Below are 19617 nucleotides of genomic sequence, written 5' to 3'. Positions count from 1 at the left end.
TCTCAGGGTCCTGGATCAAGCTTCAGTTGGCGAAGTGTCTGCTTTCAGCTCACATCTTGATTTTGGGGTCCTGGATCAAGGCCCATGTCAGGCTCCCTGCTCAGTGGGGAGTCTACGTCTCCCTCTCCCTTTGCCCCTCTCTGCCCCCCACTTGTATGCTCTCTCTCAAATAAATAAAACCTTAAAAACAAAAAACAAAAAAAACAAATATCTCCTACAACATTAACCTATGTTTAAAATTATTTATTCATTATGTCCTGAATAGATACTTTCCTCCTTTGGAGCTTTGCTCAACTCTTCCCTCTGCTGGAATGTCCTTCTCTCATATTTGTTCATCAAAATTGTATTCATCTTTCAAGGCTCAGCTCAAATTTTAACTTCTCTATAAAGGCTTCCCTGACTCCATGGTCAGGATTATGTTCTCTCTTCTATTAACTACCAGAGCTCTTTAAACCTCTACTGCAGTGATTCTCAAGGTGTGATCTCTGGACCAGCAATATCAGCATTACTTGGGCACTTGTTAGAAATGCACATTCTCAGGCCCCACCCAAGACCTACTGAGTCAGAAACCCTGGGTATGGTGCCCAGCAATCTGTTTACAAACAAGCCCACTAGATGACCACAATGCATCCTGAAGCTTGAGAACCACTTCTCTAATGTATTCTATATTTTATTATTGCATTATTATATATCTTAGTTTCTCTACCAGAATGTAAAGTAGGCTCCACGAGAGCAAAAACAGTGTTTTTATCATTTGCCACCTTTGCAGTACCAAGTATAGTGCTTTTTGCTTAGCAGATCATAATAAGTCTTGCTGAATTAAATTGCTATTTCTTTAGTGTCAAAGTCTATGTATGCAAGATGAGCAGATTGTAGTGCACCAATTTTTCATTTTAATGGAGTTTAATAACCTTTAAAGGTTGTAGCATGATTGATTCAGATGCAGAAACATGCCAATTGTAAAGATGACTAAAATAAAGGAACTGGTTGCCCTTATTTTTCAACACATAATAAAGCTTCTTAGTTTTGCTTTAAGCTTTTTCTCCATGCTTAATATATATGATGCTTCATAAATGTCTACCAATGACAACAATGACAATCTCATCTGGAAGTTTCTCTTCTTTACTTCTCTTGTCTCTAAGGCTTTTATGCCTAAAGAAAAATTCCTAAAATTTCTTAAGTGGGTTTCAACTTCACATGTATCTATAAATAAAATAATAAACACTGCTTAGACTGCCTATATACTACTTATCAATAAATATAAATTTGAGAACAAATTCATGGGAAAATAACATGAAATAGTGTTTGCCATAGTAAAAGTCAATGTAACAAGGTTTTAGAATTCACCACACTGGAAAACAAGCCAAAGGAAAACAATAATCTATATTGATTAATGTTTTATTTATTAATATTTGAAGTTATATAACAGGTTCAGACAGCCACTGGATTCTTAAAAATCTTTAGTAAAACAAAACAATATTGGTGAATAATCCATATAATAAATCGATTCAGTGACCTAGCATTATTTTGCTTTCATAGAGTATCTTTCTTCTTAATGTAACGATGATATTCTTATTGGTTCCTGTCAAAATCCAATCGAGATGCATTTAATAACCAAAAATTTCTAAGTGCAACTTAATTTTCAGCTTACTGAAACAAACCCACTGTAAAAGTGCTTTTCATGAAGTTACAATAGGAAAATAAATCAATCTAAGAATTTGGTGCAAATAAGTCAACAAAATTGATCAAATCCAAAAGAAAAAAATTTGAACAATTATCAACAACTTTCAAAAAATAAAACGCATGCTTTGTAATTGGGTGTCTATATACCTTGTCTTATAAATATGAGATGATTTTTTTTGGTTTGTTTTAGAAAATATCATCAAATATTCCCAGAAAAGACTTCATTTCATCAGCTTCATCATCAGGATGATACCTACTGGGGGGAAAAGCAAGTACAGAAATATATATAGATTGCTGAGAGATTAATGTATCAAATGAACTTCAATATGCATAACCTAGTAAGAAGTCTGTGGGGCAAAATCAGACTTCATAAACTGTGAGAAGTAGGGATCAAGTCTCAGGTATTTCCTTCAGGTTTTTAAAAGTAATGTCATTTAATCAGTGTGTGAACAAGTCTATAAACTTTGACTATTCAAGAGGGAGAGAGAAACTGCTACAGTTACCCCTAGAAGTGACCAGCTGAGGGGGAACGAGTAGACTTAATGTGACTTTTCACTGAACCTATAGAATTGTAACAGAACTGGTTGGCTAAGGGGCGCCTGGGTGGCTCAGTTGTTAAGTGGCTGCCTTTGGCTCAGGGCCTGATCCCAGGGTTCTGGGATCGAGCCCCGCATCGGGTTCCCTCCTCTGCTGGGAGCCTGTTTCTTCCTCTCCCACTCCCCCTGCTTGTGTACCCTCTCTTGCTGGCTGTCTCTCTATCAAATAAATAAATAAAATCTTAAAAAAAAAAAAAAAGAACTGGCTGGCTAAAATACAACTTGAACGTCTAAAAAATTAGCCAGTCTCATTTGGATTTAAGTGATTTTCCACTTTATATTATCAACAAATTGTATTCAAATCAGTGAAACAAAGTTTACCAATACAGTATGTTTTAATTAAAAGTATTGAACAAATGTTCCCCAAAATTGAGATACTTAATATATGAACTATCTTAAGGAGTTTAGGTCACCAGGGGTCTAAATATTCAATGTTTTTAAGTAAATAAAATGTTTAGATGCTGATCTTTAAAATAAACCAAGGAAAGCAGTGCCCATGTGGCTCACTCTTGATTTCGACTCAGGCCATGATCTCAGGGTCATGAGATGGAGCCCCACATTGGGCTCCAAGCTGGGCATGGAACCTGCTTGAGATTCTCTCTCTTTCTCTACTTCTGCCCATCCCCTCCACTCTCTCTCATTCTCTATCCCTATAAAAAAATAAAATAAAAACAAACCAAGGAAAAAAGAATGCTGAATTTCTTCATAGAAAGTTTTTATTGGTTTAGTCTTTCAATGTCTTAAAAGAATTTTTACCTGAAATCAATGTCCTCTTTACATTCACTGTTTCTAATAAAGAAATCCACTTTCTTAACAAAATGTGAAGAATTTGGTATTTTTTTAGAGTGAGTAAAGCACAGTTTTTCAATTTCTGGTGACAGACTTTGTTGTTTTCTTTCTTGTAAATGGACCTATATTTTGAGGTTAACAGAAGAAAAAGGCAATCATTGAAAGTTTAACTATTCAGACAGAATTTAAAAGAAAAACAATGAAGTGCTTCTTATAATACTTGCATTTCCAGCTTGTTGAGGTAATTTCTTCATGGATGATGTATCAAACTTGAACACAGGAGAATTTGATAAATAAATATCTGGCTTCTCATGTGATGGAACAAAACTAAAAATCAAAATTAATTATTTGTAAAATATGGGAAATAAGAGAAACAAACCATTCTAATTTAGATCCACAGGGAATTTAGATCTTTAGGGAATATGATTAAAGTGTATCATATTTATTACCAAAAAAATTATGCTGTTTCTTAGGCTCATGGAAAATTTGCTGTAGCTCCTTTCCTTTAGACAAAACACCAATTTCTACATTCCAAATTAGATAAGAATACTATTTTTAAAAGCCTACAGAAATAATCATTCAATAATTTTCTTTAAAATTGGGTGTTATGCTTAATTTTCTATTACCTAGCATTCTGTAAATCTTTTCTAAATCCTACTTTGCTTAACTTTTAATCTCCTTTCCCTATTCTGGTCTCACTGTGGAAAAATACCTTGACTTATCTTCCTATGTAAAACTACACTAGAATTCACCTTCAATCTTCTGTATTAAATTCATTCATTAAAAAACATTTATTATTTACTACTGCATGCCAGATATTGTACTAGGAGATAGGTATAGAGGTAAACAAATCCTCAGGGAGTTATCATCTAGTAGAGAAGCAGAAAATGAGTAAATAATAAATACACATAATTATAGATCTTGAAGTGATATGAAAGAAATTAACTGAGTAATATTACAGAAAATAGTGTGGAGACACAAACCCGCTTAAAAAAGGTGGTCATGAAAAATGTCTCTCTGAGGAGGTGACAATCTAAGTTGACACTCACAGGCTAAAATATGACAGCCATGTAGGGAGTAAAAAGCAGTGGCTACAGGTAGTAGAGAAGTGCATGTATTGATTGGATTGAATCTTTTTGTCTTTGATTAAAGGCAAGGAATTAAAATAGTAAAAAGGGGTATAAAATGAAAAGCATGACTCCATTCCACTCCAAATCCTCAGGTCCTACAGGCCTTCTTTCCAGTATCAACTTCTGGCACAATTTTTTCTTAAGAGGCTTCTTCATAAGGATTCCTTTTTAACTCCACTTATCTTCTGTTCATTACTTTTAAACTCTCCCTATATTATTTATAGTTTCTAAAGGTATGGCTCACAAAACTGTCTGTGTGCTTTGTTATATTCCTACTTGTATCTTCCTACTTCCTACCTAATTTTTTTTGCTTCTGAACACCCACAGATTTGTTCTACTTTGATGCTTCTAATCTGTTTATTCTGTATGACTCAGAGTTAGAATCAATGAATGGAAATAGTAAGAAGACAAATTTTAGGCAGATATTCTTAAAAGCTACTGAATGGTCTGAGAAATCCAAACATGGAACAAGCATGTTGGAGTGAATGAGCTCCTGGTCACTAGAGCTGTTTTGGTAGAGATGGCACGAATACCTGCCAGTGATGTTGGATGGTGATTCAAGTATTTGGTGGTGGGAAGACTAAATGATGCTTAAATTAAGCACCCTTCAGCTCTGGAATTCTCTGAAATCTGTGATTCTGTCATGCTGATAATCAGTAAAATGACTAAATAATAACAAAAATACCAAAAGACATCACAAATTTCTTATATTTTAAACTAGGAGAAATAAATAATCCTTAAGTAAATTAGACTCTGAACAAAAAGTTGTCAGTATTTCTTCTGAGGAAAGTTTTGGCTGTGGCTGTAATTCCTCTCCATGACTTCTAATCAAGTCCAATATCCAGATGCACTCTGCATTTCTGCAAAAATACTTCAAGTTGTACATTAAAAAAAATTTTTTTTTTACTTTTTTTTTTTTTTAATAGGTTCCATGCTCAATGTGGGGCTTGAAGTCACAACCCTGAGATCAAGAGTTGCATGCTCTACCAACTGAGCCAAACAGGCACCTTAAGTTGAACATTTTTTAAATTATGATTTTCTTTTCCAAATGTCTATGTGTCCTATATTCTCAGCTAACATCGTCATCTACCCACTTGCCATGTATTTTTCCCTCTTCCTCAACAACTGTATCCTATTAACTGCTAAATCTAGTATGTGCTATGAAATGTTTCAAAAATCCAACTCTACCTCTTAGTTTCCATCACCTCTGCTCCAGTTTAGGTCTTACCATAGCCTGCCTCTCGTACTGGCCACCATGCCTCTCATGGTCCCACCTTCAGGAACTCATTCTATATATCATCTCATATCACTATATAGCATCTACAAATCCTAGAATAATTTTTGTCTTATCAAGTTGTTTATCCTGTGCTTAAGTATCTTGGAAAATTTCCTACTGCTTACATGCATGTTAAAAACTAGGCTACAGCTGGAGGGGGGCTATAGACTATATCACATTTTATTTTATTTTATTTACTTATTTTAAAGTTTTTATTTATTTTTGCAAGAGAAAGAGTGAGCACCAGTGGGGGGAGGGCCAAAGGGAGAAGCAGACTCCCTGTTGAGCAGTGAGCCCAATGTGGGACTCAATCCCATGACTCTGCAATCATGACCTGAGCTGAAGGCAGATGTTTAACTGATTGAGCCACCCAGGTGCCCAATTGTATTACATTTAAAAAAAATTAGTTCTTAAAATTTAAAAGTCAGGAGATGTTACATCAAATTTTGGATTCCTAGCTTTTTTTTTTTTTAAATCAGAATATTTGACAACACTAGACACTTATTTCCTACACAGCAACAACTGGCTGGAGCTGAGTAGTGGTTGATCCTTTTATTTATTTTTATTTTACTTTTTATTATTGAAGTATAATTGACATATAATGTTTTATTAACTTCAGGTGTACAACTTTTTGATCCAACAATTTTATACATTACTCAATGCTCACCACAATAAGTGTAGTCACCATCTGTCACCATACAGTGTCATTACAATATTATTGACCATATTCCCCATGCTGTAATTTTCATCTCTGTGACTTACTTATTTTATAAGTGGAAGTTTGTACATCCTAATACCCTGTATCTGTTTTGCCACCCGCCCCTCCTCTGGTAACCATCAGTTTGTTCTCTGTATTTAAGAGTCTGTTTTTGTGTTTGTTTGCTCATTTGCTTTGCTTTTTTAGATTTCACATCTAAGTGAAATCATATGTCTGACTTATTTCACTTAGCATAATACCCTCTAGATCCATCTATGTTGTCGCAAATGGCAAGATTTCATTCTCTTTTATGGCTGAGTAGTATTATAGATATGCACATATCTCACATCTTCTTTAGTCATTCATCTATTGCTACCCACAACTTGGATTGCTTCCATATCTGGGCTACTGCAAGTAATGCTGCAAAAACAGAGGGGTGCATATATCTTTTCAAATTAGTGTTTTTGTTTTCTTTGGATAAATACCCAGTAGTGGAATTACTAGATTGTAGAGTAGTTCTACTTCTAATTTTTTGAGGAAACTCCGTACTGATTTCCACAGTGGTTGTACCAATTTACATTCCCACCCACAGTGTATGAGTGTTCCCTTTTCTCTACATCCTCACTAACACTTATTATTTCTTGTCTTTTTGATACTAGCCATTCTGACTTGCATGAAGTAATATCTCATGGATTTGATTTGCATTTCCCTGATAATTAGTGATGTTGAGCATCTTTTCATGCGTCCGTTGGCCATCTGTATGTCTTCTTTGGAAAAATGTTTATTTGGGCCCTCTGTTCATTTTTTATTCAAATTGGATTTTTGGTGTGTGTTCTATAAATTTTTATATATTTCGGATATTAACCCCTTATTGGATATATTATTTGCAAATAGCTTCTCCCATTCAGTAAGCTTCTTTTTGTTTTGTTCATGGTGTCCTTTCCTGTGCAAAAGCTTTTTATTTTGGTCTAGTCCCAAACAGTTTATTTTTGTATTTGTTTCCCTTGCCTCAGGAGACATATCCATAAACATGTTGCTAAAATCAATGTCAAAGAGATTACTACCTATATGTTCTTTTAGGAGTTTTATGGTTTCAAGTCTTATACTTAAGTCTTTAAACCATTTTGAGTTTATTTCTGTATATGGTGTAAAAAAGTGATCCAGTGTCTATTTTTGTGCCAGTACCATACTATTTTGATTATTATAGCTTTGTAGTATATCTTGAAATTTGGAATTGTGATATCTCCATAGTTGTGCCTTTTATATGGGACACTCTTCAGTTGGCTTTGGCCCACCAAATCCTGAAGGCAGTTTAAGTTTATAACCCTACCTACTGGATATGGTAAAGTTGTCTATATACAGCATTCGAGGCTCTTCAGAATCAAACCTCAGCTCTCAGCCTTAATGCTGTGGCCATATTGATGCTTTACTGACCCTTGAGCATGAGATGCCTTTTCAAGCCTTGTACCTTTACACATGCTTCTTCTACCTGGAACGCCTTATTCTCCTCTTTTCTACCTGTCAAACTCCTATTCAGTTTTCAAGTCTTTTGAAAAGTAAAAATTCCTGGGCTCCAGCCCCAGATACCATGATTTGGTAAGTCTAGTGTAGGGCCCAGGAATGTGCATTTTTAATACATTTTAATACTTTTGAAGTAGGTGGTCTATCAATAGCACTTTGAGAAACACAACTCTGAAAGTAAGAAGGTTCAGGTTGGCTAATATCTTACAGCTTCTTTGACATCTAATAATTTAATCCCCATCTTCAATTATGTGTCAAGAGGATATAAGGTTGTAAAATATTCCAAACCAAAATTCTAAAACTTGCCTTTTTGCCGTTTCTCCTTGGAATTTGCTCTTTGACTCTTGGAGGAATAGCTTACTTCCCCCCGTACTTGAACTCAAAGTGTTTCCAAATCCTATGTAAAGAGATAACATTTGAAATTAAATGCCAGGAAACAGATGAATGGATCTTTTCAGAAGTTCTACAAGCGCTCTCTCCAACAGATATGATCTGATTAAAGAAGGAATGAATAAGTCTTCTCATTAATCAAATTTAATTTACACAGAGAAATAAGGGAACAAAGCTAAAGGATTAAAACTATAAACACATAGGTTAGCTTATTAGTCACTATACTAAAAGGTCCCCAAACCACTTTTACTTACTTATTTTAACTCATGTAAATGATCAAGTTTAATTTCATTCAATATTTTCAATATTTTCAATGGTTTGCATACAATTAAGTTCATTTAAAGTGCTCCATACATGGCATTTATGTAGACTGATTTTCTCAAAGTTATGCCCTCACATGATTGATTAGGCTACCTCAAAGACTCAATACAAACTGCCTTTTAAATTGCAATATACAATGACTTTTAACTTTGAAGTAGGGACTAGTAGCTGTCCATTGATACGGGAAGTTGTGCCTACTGACTCTACATCATTGATTTTCCTGGCCTATTTTGTGAAGGTGGTCAAATCCTATTCCTTCTGGAAGGAATAACAGCTCTTTAGGTATTTCTTAGAATCTTGAAACAATAATATTTCAACTTCTAATTGCTTCCCTTAAAAATATTTTTTTAAAAGAGCATTGGGGTAGGATACATTAAGAGGTAACTATAATTCTGAGGGACTGATTTCCTCCTGTCAGCCATCATGGGAGAGAGTACCTCCATTTTGCTGTCTTCTCATATAATTACTAAGATTTTCATTTTCTGTTTTAGTGACATAGAGTAAATCTGCCAGTAATTTAGAAAACTAAGTCTCATTATTTTGGGGTTGTAAATGACTTAAATACAATATCTAGTACAGAAGAAACTAATCCTTTCCTATTATTTGTTTATTTATGCCTGAAAAAAATCAATATGTCTACTAGAAATTAAAGGTGTCTTTCATTTTCATGGATAGCAGATGAACACTTTCAAAAATGGACTAATTTTAGGGGCACCTGGGTGGCTCAGTCAATTGGGTGTGCAACTCTTGATTTTGGCTCGGCTCATGATCTCAGGGTCATGAGATCAAGCCCTGTGTGGGGCTCTGTGCTCAGTGCAGAGTCGGCTTGTCCCTCTCCCTCTGCTCCTCTCTCGCTCACGCACACGCATGCTCCCTTTCTCAAATAAATAAATAAATAAAATCTTTTTTAAAAAATGGAATAATTTTGTCCTTCACAAACATTAGCAAATTATGTGTGATCACATAATTGAAAGCTGGATAATCTGTTTTATGAAGGAAAATTCAATAAACGGTTTTAATTTAAATAGAGTTTTTAACAAAATAGGGGAGCAATAGAATAGGAAAAGCTCATCTGTTATATCATTATCACGGAATAACCTTGACCTCTGTCCTTAGGAGGAAATGTGACTTATGGAAGGGTCACATTTTTCAGTTTTGCTAAAAATCATAATCTTAACAAACTAAAGCTAATTAAGCAAACACATAAAAAAGGCAAAGAAAATTAGTCCCAGAAACTGAACTGAAACATATTCAAAGAATTTCTCATGAAATTATTTCATGCTAAAAGACAATTTTACCTGAAGTTTTTGTCTTCTCAGTACTGGCTGAAAAACTGGCAACTTCTAATAAGTTCTCATCATCAAAATCATCCCAAACTTCATCTCCCAATTCAAAGTTCACATTCAAAACTTCTGAGAATGGAGCATTACTTTTATCCACATCTGTCAAATTCTGGTTTCCAGATGCATTAAGATGTCTGTTGAACAGCACTGTTTGAGGGGCTTTCTCATCTGAAGTTGTAGGATAGTTCCATCTAGAGAAATCTGTCATGTTTATGTATAAAAGAGTATAGGTACTTTTTAAATCATTAACATCGTTTTCCATTGTAGATCAAATACCTTTTCAACTACTAAACTGAAGTTTGAATAGTGGTTTTCAAAAGTATTGGGTCAAGCATTGTTGAATATTGTTTTCAACCAATTCTATTTACTGTATTACATATACTGATAGTTGCATTAAATTTAATTTTCAATGGATTCTTTTAGAGAGAATTAATTTTCCCTCTTAATTCCCATATGAGAATAACCCTAATCTAAAATGAATTTTATAATTTCTAAAATGGTCTTCCTTCTTCCTTCTCTTCTTCCTTCAAGTGAATTTTGAATACTATTATGAAATATGTTCTTCCAAAATATATTTTAATTTTTTCTCCTGCTAAAAAATCCTCAGTGTTAGCATTGTTTATAGCCTGAGTTTAGGGCCAGACTACCTGGGTGAAAATGCTACTTCTCTCACTTACTAGTTGTACGATCTTAGACAAGTAATTTAAAGTCTCAGCCTCGTTTTCTCCTCTGCAAAATGGGAAAAATAATAGTATCTATTTCATAAGACTGTTACAGGGAATAAATGCCTTTAGTTTTGTAGTTTTCCATAGTCGTGTGCTAATAAATGTTTAATCACTGCTTCTCTAGAAAATGTATGCATATATATACTTACATTTACTATATGTATTTATTATAGGTAAAGAATATGTAGCACAAAATTTACAAATAATAAAATATATGCTTAATTATAAATTCCATATATCTGATTTTCACTGAACGTTTTCATTCAGTTTTGCAAAACTCTTGTATCTGTAGCCAACATATGGTTGCAATTAACAAATGAATATAGTTCTCACATGAATGCTGCTTGACATTGTTGACTGTAACAACTAAGATGAAAGTAAAATAACAGAGAAAGATGTTGGGATTTGACTCATTCATTCATTGAATTAGGCAACTCCTTTGCTAAATTAGACAATAGTTTTCAAATACTAGAAGAATATTCCCTCATCTTTTTGTGCTATTCACAATGTAATAGCTACAGACACAACACACTGTTAAATTTAATCTGCACTATTAACATTTTGTCCATTACTTTCATACGTCTAAGCAATAAATCAAGTCCTAATATGCAGTGTCTGCTTATTTCCATGGTATAAATATTCCAATTATGATTAATTTCAAACTACCAATGTGACATCTCTGAATGCAGAGTTGAGAAGAAACGCATAGTAGCACACCATTATATAGTATTTCCACCATTTAGATACAAATAAAAAGGCAAATAATCTCAAGAACACAGATAACAGTAATATGTAGCAGAATAATTAGGAAGTGATTAGTTTTGAATATTTATAGTCTTTGTTTTTAATTATTTAATTTAAAGTTTATATAATTAAACTTTTAATAATGGCTGAAAGATTCCCAAGAATTTAATAATCATCTCTTACAAGCCAGCACAAGCCTGCTCTAGTGCACCACCGAGTTTCCTTCATTTTAAATATTCTCTGTACTTTTCTTCACCTAGCCAAATCCTACTTTATCCTTCAATCGTACCTACAACTCCAGTTCACATTATTCTACTTTTGTTCATGGATATATACACACACAATATATACTAAAAATAGAACCACATACAAAGTGTAATGGGAATGCAAAGGGAACAGGATCTAAACCTACAATGGAAGTCAGAGTGGACACCTCTAAGAAGGTAAAATGGTAAGAAGGTAACCTTGGAATTTGAGCTTGGTAGAGCTGTGACTGTGGAGCAGGGCAAGAGGGAAGGCAAGATACTCCATGAGGGGAGGACAGCATGTGAAAAACATGGCAGTATGGGAGACCAGAGAATGTTTGGAGAACTATATGTTTTCAGGATTTCTGCAGCACAAACTAGGAGAAGAAGGGCCCATTGAGCCTACACAGGAAGTTAAGTGCCAGATTATGTTGATGATTGTTTTCCATGTTAAGGAATTCACTTTTTCTTCCCTTATAGGCAATGGATAACTACTGAAGATATTTTAGCAAGAGGTTTACATAATCAGAGATACCTGTTAGATTCCCCGGAATAGTTATGGATGGGATGATAATGAGACTGGAAGAAAAGAGAAAAGTAAGACAGCTATTGCAATAAATGAGAGACAATGAATGTCTGAGCTAGAGTATCAGCAGAAGGGACAGAGAAGAAGAACAGTTATGAGAGATGTTTAGGAGGCAAAACAGATAGGACCTGGCGATTACTTGCATGTAAGTTAAGATATTTAGGATGACTCTTTTCCTGCCTTTAGCAGCTTGAAAAAGAAGAGGGTTCATTCACTGACCTAAGGAGAAAAGAAAAGGAGCAGTGTGAGCTACAGAGAAGATAGAAAGAGTTCAGATAATGATACGTTAGCTTTTAGGTAGATATATCCAGAAATGTGACTGTATAGATGGGTCAGGGGCTAGACAGAAAGAAACAGATGGTAAATGCAAATGTAGAAATCATCTGAATATAGTTAGTAATTGTAGACATGGACTTGGGTGACATTGTAAAAGAAAAGTTTATGAAGTGAGAAGAATAAAGAAGAAAAAAAAGAATCATTTGCAACATGAACAGGAAAAAAAGCCCAAGCAATTCAAGAAGTAGTAGGATAACCAACAGAATGGTTTAATTGAAACCAAAGGAGAGATTTCCAAAAGGAGGGAAATAGCAGATGTGTCAAATACTACAAAGGTCAAAGAAAAGTTGAAAAGTTGAAAAGAGTTCACTGAATTCAGCACTTAGAAGATCACTAAATGGTCTAAGCAAAAGCAGTTTTAAAGGAGTGGAGAACCAAATTTATTGAATGAAAAAAGTGATAGGAGGTAAGGAAGTGAGCACAGTGAGTATAAATTGCCCTTGAAGAATTGTTGTTTTGATGGGAAAGCAAGACATTAAAGTGTATAAAGACTCTGGTGATTCTGTTCTTTTCCTGACATACTTCCCTTCCTTTAATAGGAGTATCTTTCCTTTCCTTTGGGGAAACTGCCTCCACCCATTCCATGTGATCTTGGTGAGGATGTCATTCATGGTACCCTGGTCCCCAGAGCTAGAGCAGAGGAACGCATGACCCAATCCCCAGGCTACAGGGTTTGATGGAAGGATGAATACAAGACTCAACTGAGGCCATTTAGAATGAACTGTGCTCTGCCGAAGTTAACAGGGAAGACTGTTTTTCTACTGAGGCTGTTCAACTAGGAAGATGTGAGTTAGGGGCTACTTGCATGTGAAAAAGCCTGTTGAAAAAAATGAAGCCAATTAGTAACAGGCCATACCTAAAAGACTGAGAGAAAGCCAGAGGCATGACTGAAATTATTTGAGTGCCTGGATCTAGCAAGATTAAAGCCAGATGCATGTCTGGACTTATAAGTTTACATGAATGGTCTCCTTTTTTTGTGTGATTAAGTCATTTGGGTAGAATTTCTGTCACTTACAACCAGAATGGTCATGACTAGCTTGATGAGGATAGGGAGCTAACGAAGAAGAACTTGAACATTATGTTGAAGAGAAAAAGGAGAGATTGAAAATATGGAAAAGAGGAGAGGGGTAACTGGTGTCCTAAAGCCCCAAGGGAGGCAGGATTAGAAACATTAAAACTACGGGTGGAGAGACGAACCTTGAATAAAAGAAAAGAGAATTCTTCTTTAAAAATAAACAGAGAATTAAGGATGGATGCAGAGACAGAAATATATAGTTGCAGGGTAGAAAGTTGAAAGAATTCATATAGGTTCGATTTTTAATTCTCCACTGATAACTAAAAGTCAATTCCATTTTATAGCAATGGCATTGAACTGGGAATCAGGAGATATAGAATCTATTTCTGGCCCTGCCATTAATTAGATATGTGATTTTGGGCTAGTCATTTAATCTCTCAGAGTCTTGGTTTCTTTCAGTATAAAATGAGAAATTACGCAAAGGTCCCTTACAATTTAAATTTTATGATTCAACATACTTTCTCATATAATTTCTGATATTTTTCTTTTTTCTTTCTTGAAATCAGAATACAGATGATAAAAATTGGCATGTTTTTCTTAAACCATTCTCTAGAGCAATATTTGAATACAAATAAAGTATGTTTTGCCACCAAAAACTAATGTGTGAAAAGTATAATGAGTATACTCAATTACTACTAATAATAGTACCAGATACTATGTTAAGACCTTTATGTATATTATCTCATTTAATAGTAAAATCCCTAAAACATAAGCAGATGAGGGAATTGAGATAAAGTAGGTAGATACATTACAAAAGGTGACACAACTACTAAATGGCAGAGCTAGAATTTGAACCTAGACAAATTATTCTAAGCACTCTTTTTTATTAGTAACCTCCCAGCCCAACATGGTCTCAAACTCATAACCCCAAGATCAACAGTCACATGCTCTACTAACTGAGCCAGCTAGGCACACAGCCCAAACAGATTATTCTAGATCCTGTGAATTTAACTACTATACTACACAGCTTCATCTTAAAAAAAAAAAAAAAAAACTGGCCCATTTTCAGTAAAACAGGGATACAATTATCATTGGGGGTTAAAGTATCTAGATGAGACTTTAATATCATAATATAAACTGGATTTGGAATAGGGGCTAGGAAAGAAATAAAGTAGGAAAACTATGCAAAGACAGCATGAAAGGGGGTGCCTGGGTGGCTCCGTCGGTTAAGTATCTGCCTTCAGCTCAGGTCATGATCCCAGGGTCCTGGGATAGAACCCCGCATAGGGCTCCCGGCTCAGTAGGGAGCCTGCTTCTCTCTCCCCTCCCCACTTGTGCTCTCTCTCTTGCTATCTCTGTTTCTCTCTCAAATAATTAAAATCTTAAAAAAAAAAAAAAAGATAGCATGAAAGTAAGCAGAGGAATAAACTGTGGTATGTAGAAGGGCAGGGAACAGAGCAGCCGAAAAAGGAGTAAGTTAGAGGGCTGTAGGTTGAAGAGACATAAAAATTAAGGAGTTGACAATCTAACACTTCTCTTCACGTTGTAAATATCAGACTTTGAGCAAGATGGATAAATGCTCTGATACTCTAAGTGAGATTAGGGGACTTTTCTTGTTCTTACTTGGGCTAAGAGGTGGCGGGCACTCCAGCCCTTGCCTACTTAAGATCTTAAATTATGGCCAGAGGAAACATAAAGTGACAGAATGAAAGAANNNAGTGTCAATAGGTGTTAAGGCCACACACATGAAATTATTTGTAGGAAATCCCAAGTTTATCATTTCTACATACAGCAACAGAAACAAACAATTCTATGGCCAGGATTATTTCTTACACATTTTAACAGACAGGCTATTAATGGCATGACCCATACAAATAATGCTATTAATAACAGAATCCAAAGTAATGATGAACTGGTCCCAGTGTTGAAGAATTATATGCTTTATCTCATTAATTTAATGATTGACACAAATAAAGAGCAAATCTAGATTACATATAAGCTATATACCACAAATTAGATTATATTCTCATATGATCAGAGAAATTATAAGAATCATAGGTTTAGAAAGTGGAGAGGTATTAAAGGTCACCTAATTTAATCCCCTAATTTTAAAGATAAGACTAAGACCTAAAGAAGTTAAATAATTTTTTCAAGATCACACAGCTCTTTTGTAAAACTGGACTAAGTTTATAAACATAAAATTATTTTAAATAATTTTTAAGACATATAAAAGTAACAGTTCAGCATTTAAATACTTTGTGTATCTTGAGATCCCTTATTTTGTCAGCTTTTCCTCATACCATCTTTAAATAAAAATAGTCAACACCATGTAGGGAAGAGACTTAAAAAAAAAAATCTATGACAAACATAGCAAGTCCATCTGAAATAACAGACCTAAAAATTTGAAATTGGTCCAATAACCCAAGAGAAAAATCTTGCAGGTTAATAATCATAGTAATTTCAGATGTTGGTTTTTCAATCACATTGTCATTCTGAAGTAATGATAAACCATTTCTCTTTCAAGGCAATATCAATGGTAATTCACCTTTGTTTTGATATTCTGATGGTTCTTGTTGAACTTCTGCACAGATTTCATGCTGATCCCTCTGCTCCATTATAGACAATTCAGGTATGTTTAAGCACTCTGATCTTTATAAAGATAAATAAAACCATAAAATGTCAAATATTAAAATTAATCTGAATTTGAAAACCGCTTAGTCATATAAATAAAAAAGAAATGGTTCATCTTCTCAGCACTTCTATGACAAACCACATTAGCCTGGGTAGTAAAGGGTAAAAAAATAGGTGTTTATTGGAAGCAAGACACTTAATCATCTTTACATGACCCAAATATGTAGATATCTGCTATCTGTGTAGAGCCTTAAAATCTATTGCTAATGCTACTTTCAATTAGATAACAAAAGCTAGGATCTCTTGAAGTAGTGTTGGCATCTGTTCTGATTGGTCAATGGCTGTTCTGTACTGTTTGTTAAGTATATTAAATGTCATCCCTGCATATAGAATACCTTTATCTGGAAGGGAAATGACATATACTATTGCCTTCTAGGCATCATGATATAGGAAAAGAATGCTGAGTTATCATCTAGGGCCTTCTGTTTAATAACTAGGAATATGAGCTTTGGTTATTTTATCTATAAAATGGGATAGAAAAACCTCATTTTATGAGCCAGGCTGTGGTTAAGGTCAAAAGAGATAATACACAAATGTGCAGTTTTTTAAATGTAAATTATTTTATAAATATGAAGTGTTATTAATACAGAGTGGGCCCCTAAATGGAAAAGATTAAACTTTACACAGCAACATGATTTTTCTTTTTAAAGTATACTTTTGTCACCTGTTAAAATTAGAAGGCAGGGAAAGCCTGAGGGCATGACATATAGGATGGGTAGTTTCCCAGGAATGAGATGATTCAATGAATGTTAAGGTATTCTATAACTGTAGAGTTATAGAATAAATTTAGATAACCAAACTCTTATGATGTCATTACTTCATTATGGAACTAAATGATTACTATGATTTGAATGTAGCCAGTGTTCACCTTTCTCTGAATAAATGATTATTTGGAGGAGCAAAGAGTTTATGATGACTATTCTACCTTGGATATTACCGTTATATTTGTACCTTGATATACTGGGAAGAGAAGGCTTTGGAGTAAAACCAAATTCTTTAAGGTCCACACTTTGAGATTTATTCATTTGCATCTATTAATGAAAAAAAAGTTCAACGGTCAATTTCACAGCAATACTTTTTAACAAATAAGCCAAACAGCAAAATTCCTGCTGGTACGTAAAGTCCAAAAATTAATTGATTATGAGAAACTCAGGCGAGTTCTCAAACCAAATCTCCTTCTCAGGCACTTCCTAATGTTGATATTCTTCATGGTTCTTTACTAGGCCTTCTTCTCTTCTCCCTCTACATATTTTCAAAGACCTCATTTACTTCTATGGCTTCAATTATCATCTACAAGTGAATGACTCATAAATCTATATTTCTATTTCAGCTCCTTTTCCTGATTTTCAGAGTTAATCCGACTGTCTGTAGAACACCTTTACCTAGATATCTTGCAGGCTTCTAAATTCAATATTTCCCAGATTGAATTTATTGTGTATTTACTTCTCCGAACTTGGTTTTCCTTTGGAGTTTCCACCCTAGTGAGGCCTCACTTTTTTCCTAGTTGCTCAATCCAGAAAGCTGGTCATCATCTTTACTCTTTTACTTCACCCTTCATAAGCAACTAAGTACCAGGGTAGTTGATTCTATATCTGAAAAATGTCTTAAACCTAGCCACTTCTTACTACTGCTACTGCTACTACATTAAACTAGACCATCATCTTGCCTAGATTATTGCAAAAACCACCTAATGAGCCCTTAAGTTCCTTTTCTATCATCTTCTAATCCATTCTCTACATTGCATCCAGAGTGAACTTTAGAAAATGCAATTCTGATCATGTCACTGATTAAAGCCCTTCAGTGGCTTCCCAATACTTTCAGGATAAAGTCCAAATCCTTAAAATAGCGAAAAGGCCTTCATTATCTAGCTCTTACTAAACTCTTCAGCCTCATCTCTCTCTACTCCCTTACTTGTGATTAAACTCCAGACACATTATATAACTTCAGTGTTTTAAAAGATCTCTCTCTTTCTCAGCTCTGGACCACACTTCATTTTTTCTATGTCTGGAATACTTTTCTATCCCTCTCTACCACCACTCTGGTGCCTACCTCTCCATACCTGGCTTACGCCTAGATATTCTTCAAGTCTCAGTCATGTTTATTTGGAATCCTTTCCTGGCCTATCAAATGTGGACTCTTCTATCCAAGTTCAAGTTATCTTACACCTCCGTCACAGAATCCTCTATTACACTACATTGAAAAAAACCTATTTAATTATTTGTATCTTTATCCAACTATAAGCTCTATGAGGATTGGGACTAAAACTGTCTTATTCACTGCTGTATCTTAGCACTTATCACAGTACTTAGCATATTGTTGGTGCTCAATGAATATGGAAGGGAGACACTCAGCTGGCTCAGTTGGAAGACCGTGAGACTTTTGATCTCAGGGTTGTGGGTTTGAGCCCTATATTGGGTGTACAGATTAATAAAAGTAATAACATTCTTTTTTTAAGAGATGGGGGAGGAGCACCTGGATGGCTCAGTCAGCTGGGTATCTGCCTTCGGCTCAGGTCATGATCCCAGGGTTCTGGGATTGAGCCCCACATCCGGCTCCCTGCTCCACGGGTAACCTGCTTCTCCCTCTCCCTCTACCTGCCGCTCCCCCTGCTTGTGCTCTCTCTCTCTCAAATAAATAAATAAAACCTTTAAAAAAGGGAAAAGTAGGAGAGAGAGAGAAAGGGAGGGAAGGAGCACAGGGCAAGGGAGAGAGAGAATCTTAAGCAGCCTCCACACCCAGCGTGAAGCCTGACATGGGACTCCATATCACAACCCTGAGATCATGACCTTAGCCAAAATCAAGAGTTGGACGCTTAACTGATTAAGCCACCCAGGCGCCCCAATTAAATAAACTTAAAAATGAATATGGAAGGAAAGAGGGAATAATACAGAATGGAGAAGGAAAGGAGGAAGGAAGGATGAAAGAAAGGAAGGAAGGGGGAGAGAGGAAAAACTTGGGCTACTAAAAAATTACGATCTCAGAGAAGGTGGTACTGTTTCAAACTGCACGCCTCTCCCTGTTTCCCAGTATTCCCTTTGTTTTAGCCTCATGACTTAAAATCTTCTTTCTTACTAAAGTCCTAGAAAAGAAGCAGACACTTTGCTATTTTTTTGCCTCTTTTCCATGGCCTGATCAATTATTTTGCCCTGGGTATGATGACGTAGGCTTAGAATAAGTCTGTTAGTGACCAGCCCATCAACCAGTAGGAACAACCATTCTTTCTTTCATGACTTGGAAAGGAGGCTCTTGCTCAGCACTTGTCTAGGAACATGAATCAAAACCAACTTCAGACATTCCATAACACTCCAGCACAGACAGAACCAGGAAAGGGCAAGCGTTTCTAGTTTTAATTGCCACACCAAGCCAAACTACATATCCCTCTCCATTTCCTTATTCTTTGGTCTAAAAAAAAAAAAAAAAAAAGGCTAATAAGGGGCTGTAGAAATATGTCCCAAAAGTAGATTTACAGATTAATTAAGAACTAACAATATCTTGGGGCACCTGGGTAGCTCAGTCGGTTAAGTGGCTG

General features: G+C 35.2%; 1 protein-coding gene across 1 annotated transcript in view; it reads right to left on the bottom strand.

The window, feature by feature from the left end:
* Positions 1 to 1323: 1323 nt before the first annotated feature.
* HFM1 (helicase for meiosis 1) overlaps positions 1324 to 19617 on the bottom strand; it is a 98919-nt gene continuing 80625 nt past the window's right edge. The window contains exons 32-38 of the mRNA XM_040627050.1: positions 17040 to 17119; positions 15943 to 16046; positions 9702 to 9815; positions 7999 to 8089; positions 3284 to 3395; positions 3036 to 3190; positions 1324 to 1939 (exon numbers count right to left, since the gene is read on the bottom strand). Of these exons, the coding sequence (XP_040482984.1) occupies positions 1870 to 1939; positions 3036 to 3190; positions 3284 to 3395; positions 7999 to 8089; positions 9702 to 9815; positions 15943 to 16046; positions 17040 to 17119 (726 nt within the window). The 3' untranslated portion in view covers positions 1324 to 1869. The remainder of the gene's footprint in view (positions 1940 to 3035; positions 3191 to 3283; positions 3396 to 7998; positions 8090 to 9701; positions 9816 to 15942; positions 16047 to 17039; positions 17120 to 19617) is intronic.

This window comes from Ursus maritimus, unplaced genomic scaffold, assembly GCF_017311325.1.
Source record: "Ursus maritimus isolate PB19 unplaced genomic scaffold, ASM1731132v1 scaffold_12, whole genome shotgun sequence".
Classification (NCBI taxonomy): Eukaryota; Metazoa; Chordata; class Mammalia; order Carnivora; family Ursidae; genus Ursus; species Ursus maritimus.
Note: the sequence above shows the minus strand (reverse complement) of the source record. Positions and strands in the feature narration are given on the sequence as shown.